At 32.8% G+C, this 5349-nt stretch overlaps 1 protein-coding gene across 2 annotated transcripts; it reads left to right on the top strand.

The window, feature by feature from the left end:
- LOC111620752 lies at window positions 1-5069 on the top strand. 2 transcript variants are annotated; one of them, XM_023362758.1, is made up of 2 exons: window positions 1-206; window positions 4595-5069. In XM_023362758.1, exons 1-2 carry the CDS (start codon window positions 173-175, stop codon window positions 4924-4926), a joined length of 366 nt encoding a protein of 121 aa, XP_023218526.1. In that variant the 5' UTR covers window positions 1-172; the 3' UTR covers window positions 4927-5069. The 2 variants fall into 2 exon arrangements, with proteins under 2 accessions (XP_023218526.1, XP_023218519.1); XM_023362751.1 differs by lacking the exon at window positions 1-206 and adding an exon at window positions 3905-4199.
- The last annotated feature ends 280 nt before the right edge of the window (window positions 5070-5349 follow it).

Raw genomic sequence — 5349 nt, 5'->3', positions numbered from 1 at the left:
TATAAATCAATACTTCACGTGATTCGATGTATGACAAATAGCACGTGTGACGTAGCCAAGTTTATTCTACATCCAAACATCACGTGACTGATGACATTTGTGAATAAATCATAGCGATTCGTATGGTCGCAAAGTTTGCTTTTAACTCGCTTACAAAGAGAAAACACGAGAAATGAATAAGTTCACGTTTATATTCGTCATTATCGGTGAGTTTCATTGTTTTATATTATTTTATATATTATTACAAAGTGGTTCTATTATTATCGTACAGTAATTTATACAGTAGACCTATATATTATACGTGAAAGCGGTATCGACCTCTAAGTAGACTGAAAACTGTAATTGCAGGTGTTAAAACTGGCAAATTTGTTATTAAAAAACAAACCATTCTTCTCGTTAGACGTAATTTTAGTTTAAAATTTGATTGTTTTAATTATTATTAAAACATTTCATTATCTAAGAGAACGGAATAAGAGTTAAATCGTAGTAAAACAAGTTAAACGTATTACGGCCGTTATTTTTTCTTGAAGATTTCTGTTTGCAAAAATTAAAATAATTAGTAATTTACAAAGTTATAAATACAGAACTGTATTTCTTTTAGTAATTGCTCTGTCGAGAAGAGGAGAAGGTAGAAACAGAAATGCCCAAGACCGCAGTTCCATTTACGATGTGCTAAAGTTAAATAGAAGAAGTAACATTGTTAGCGGTGCATTACGCCGTATAACTGATAATATTCCAACCAGTAAATCTACTATTAAAGCACCTACTGTTATACCTGCCATTAAACCCGATGATGTACCTGTTGAAATCGTAAATCAACTTCCACCTGATGAAGTTGTAATTCAACCTCCATCTGTTATTGTAATTATTCCAGGACCTGTACTATATAAAGTGAGGAATTTTCTTCAATAGGGTAATCCTTTCCATCCATATGTAAAAAGACTAGAATCGCTCACAGGTCAGGGAAAATTTGATTAAAAGTTTACCTGACTAATAAGTTAATTTTCGGTGTTTCTGGATGATATTTCTTAATTGTTTATACGGAATTATGTAGATCCAGCATTGTTAATTACTTATGGCTTTTGCACTTTCATTTAATAAATAAATTTTTCTTTTTCTAACATTTCTCTCTTAAGTGCTGGAAATTCTCCCACTTTACTTGAACCCCAACCCGCAGTCGGTACCAAATTTGGTCCCGTGTCTCGTCTTATGTTCTCGTCCCATATCCGGTGTTAAATCTGGTATCGTTTCAGACCCTATACGTTTTCCTGTATCGTATCCAACACAAGGAATAAAAAATATATAGAGAATTTAAGAAAATTATTACAAAATCGAGTCCAAAATTCCATAAATAAGAATAAAGAAAGGCCAGTACTATAAATAGAAAAGTCCTGTATTTATTATTGTATTAAAACGCATTATTTGCCAGTTACTTGTAACGCTTGATTTATTTAAAACTCTCTCTGGTATGAATGTTCAGGTGTGTTGCCCCTGTACATCGCACTTCTCCTGATAACAATAAAGTCGTACCGGTCATCCGTCATTTATCAACTTTTTCTACCGAATAGTTTTCTGAAGAAAATTTTGAATTGAAACACATCACTTCCGGTACAGTAGGGAAATCCGTATATAAACCTCCAAGCATAAGCTTTCCATATCCAGTCTCGATTTTCATTTTTCTATCTCCGTTCTGAAGACGAACAAAGAAAAGACAGACAGTTAAAATGCGCTGAAATCCCAAATTTAAATTAACACACGACACTACTAATAATTATTATTGATTTATCGGAAAATATATCCAGCAGAGGGTTTTTTGTGCAATTTGCTGTTTCATTTTTGTAGGAGGAAGTGTACAAGTAGAATAATGAATGTTTATAGACATTAATTTTACTTTCAGCCGTAATGTAGACAAATATTTAACGTATTATACGAGAAGACAATTTCAATAAGTGTGAGAATTCGAATACCCTGGTTTTATTCGATCAATTTTAAATGATTTAATATTATTTAAATTCATATTTTTATAAGTTTTGAAAGAAAAATCTTTGTTTAAACTAAAGGAAACCGCTAAACCACACTTCCTAACCGACGGAAGTTAAACATCCTTTCTCTTTTCCCTTATCTTAAAAATTCTGATCATTAAACAGAAGTTCAACCCCTCTAAAAATCCCATTCGTCCTGTTGAGGTGTTAAAAATCCTACAAGCTAATTGGTGGAGATCTCCGAATATAGCAGTTCATTTCCTTTGATCGAAGAGTTCGTCGAAGGTTTTCATAGAGCTAAGATCCTATTCAAAAGCTAACACCCATAATTCTAAAGGAGTGCATCGAAATTTTTCCATGTAAGAAGACGTATTCCATTCGAGTCTTCAAAAAGTCAATGCCTATAATCATAGAAATGTCCGTCACCATTTTCTCCGAAGAAAATGAAGCAGTATTTCTCGAGAGCCGTCGAATTTCTCAAGATGAAGAAGTAAAATTGAGGATTATCCTATCGAGAAGCTACAGTCGCCGAATAAATAACGAACTTTTCTCGACGCTTTCAACGGCAAGACATCGTTAAAATACAAAATAGCTACAAATCTGTTAAGGTAGTATAAGCTTAGAACCCCCGTAATCTTTCTCTCACGCGAGTTAGAAAGCTTTCGTATATTGTATTCTTAATTTATTTTAATCTTGTTTCATTAAATTTTTGTTATATTATTTAAATATGGTCTCATTAATGAATAAATCCAGGTCTTCGTCCACTTCACTTACTTGCGACCCTCCCATCGAGATTCCTCGAGAATGCGTGATTGTCCGTGAAATTGACTATCTGTTGTCAGGAAAAAGCATCTACAGGGGGAACTTACGAACTCCTGGTCTTAATTAAAAATTTTAGGAAGTCATCCGTGACAAAGTGTACCGATCTAACGATTGTATGCCACGTAAGTGACATAGAGTTACAGTCAACAGCTCTATGCCCTTGGCTTCTCACAGTAAGTATTGTAATCGTCTTTACACTTTGCTTTCTTGTTACTTTCCTGGCTTTTACAATAAAAACATTGTCATCGTGTCACACGTGAACCTCCGCTATTCTTATTATTCGACGTTTTCCGACTCCCGATTTCCAAAAGTTTTAAAAAGCTGACAGTTTTAAAAGAACAAAGAATAAGTAGCATAAACTTCGTTATTTGAAGATTAAACGGTTTCATCAGACGGCCTCTCCGAAGGTCGCCTATGTTTCGCGTTTGCATAACAAATAAAAAAAATGAAATAATTTCATACTTCTTTCGTATTATATTTTAATTTATAGGCGATGAAAATGGGTATGAAATTGTGGCGATAAAAAATTGTCATCGAACTTTATTATGAACTCGCCTGTAATAAAAATGTGTTTATTGCGGGTGGGCATCGCGTTAATACGTGAATTAACCTATAAAATCACAGCGTTATTATCGGAAAATAGAGGAAAAATATACAGTTTGTATATCAAGTATACAAAATATAAAAGCAGCAAAGAAATAAATTAACGAGTCATTAAAAATCGAAAATATTGTTTAAAATCACAACTAATATTCCTCGGTATTTAATCAAAGGCAAACACTCCTAATTTGCTAAAGACTGTCCAAAAGTTATTGGGTTAAGTGAATTTATTAGCTTCATTTGTTACTCATATCGAATTGTCTCGTATCATACTTATCCACGTTGTCGTCGTTTTACCAAATTCGTTTGCATTTTGACTGCTAAATAACTGTACACAGGTTGAACAGGGGTAATTACCATTACCTGGAGTATATATACGTTAAGGCTGAAGCCCTCAGATCGGCTTGTAAGCTGGATAAAGCGCAACATTGGTAGATTGTCACTCGCTTTACTCAAATGTAGAATTCGACAGTTAATCCTAGTTTATGCAAGAATTAAATATTTTTATCGGCAAATAAACCAAATGAAAATCAGTACTGTATAAATATAATAATTAAGAAATTTATAGAACGGAAATAAACACCTGTAATATAAATGAATACTTCACGTGATTCGATGTATGACAAATTGCACTTGTGACGTAGACAAGTTTGTTTCGCATCCAAATGTCACGTGACTGATGACATTTGTGAATAAATCATAGAGTTTCGGATCGTCGCAAAGGGTGCTTTTAACTCGCTTACAAAGAGGAAACACGAGAAATGAATAAGTTCACGTTTATATTCGTCATTATCGGTGAGTTTCATTGTTTTATATTATTTTATATACTATTACAAAGTGGTTCTATTATTATCGTATAATAATTTATACAGTAGGCCTACATATTATACGTGAAAGCGGTATCGACGTCTAACTAGACTGAAAACTACAATTGCAGGTGTTAAAAATGGCGAATTTGTTATTAAAATACAAACCATTCTTCTCGTTAGACGTAATTTTAGTTTAAAATTTGATTATTTTAATTATTATAGAAACATTTCGTTATCTAAGAGAACGGAATAAAAGTTAAATCGTAGTGAAATGAGATAAATGTATTAAGTCCATTATTTTTTCTCGAAGATTTCTGTTTGCAAAAATTAAAATAATTAGTAATTTACAAAGTTATAAAAGCAGAACTGTATTTGTTTCAGTAATTGCTCTGTCGAGAAGCGGAGAAGGTAGAAACAGAAATGCCCAAGACCGCAATTCCATTTACGATGTGCTAAAGTTAAATAGAAGAAGTAACATTGTTAGCGGTTCATTACGTCGTATAACTGATGATAATCCAACTACTAATGCAACTAAAACACCTACTGTTATACCTGCCATTAAATCCGTTGATGTACCTGTTGAAATCTTAAATCAACTTCCACCTGCTGAAATCGTAATTCAACCTGCACCTTTCAACGTAATTATTCCAGGAGCTATATTGTCAAGTGGAAGAATTTCCTTCAATAGGGTAATCCGATCAATCCATATGTAAAAAGATTACAATTGCTCACGTGTCAGGGAAAATTTGATTAAAAGTTTACCTGACTAATAAGTTAATTTTCGGTGTTTCTGGATGATATTTCTTAATTGTTTATACGGAATTATGTAAACCCAACATTGTTAATTATTTATGGATTTTGCACTTTCATTTAATAAATAAATTATTCTTTATTTAACATTTCTCTCTTAAGTGCTGGAAATTCCCCCACTTTACTTAAACCCAAACCCGTAATCGGTACCAAATTTAATCCAATGTCTCGTCTTATTGTCGGAATTGTTCCCGTCCTGTATCTGGTGTTAAGTCTGGTATCGTACAGTACAAGACACTATACGTTTTCCTGTATCGTATCCACCACGAGGAATAAAAAATACAAAGAGAATTTAAGAAAATTATTACAAAATTCGATAAATAAGA

The sequence above is a fragment of the Centruroides sculpturatus genome, unplaced genomic scaffold (assembly GCF_000671375.1).
Source record: "Centruroides sculpturatus isolate CEXI.00-Female unplaced genomic scaffold, Cexi_2.0 scaffold74, whole genome shotgun sequence".
Classification (NCBI taxonomy): domain Eukaryota; kingdom Metazoa; phylum Arthropoda; class Arachnida; order Scorpiones; family Buthidae; genus Centruroides; species Centruroides sculpturatus.
Note: the sequence above shows the minus strand (reverse complement) of the source record. Positions and strands in the feature narration are given on the sequence as shown.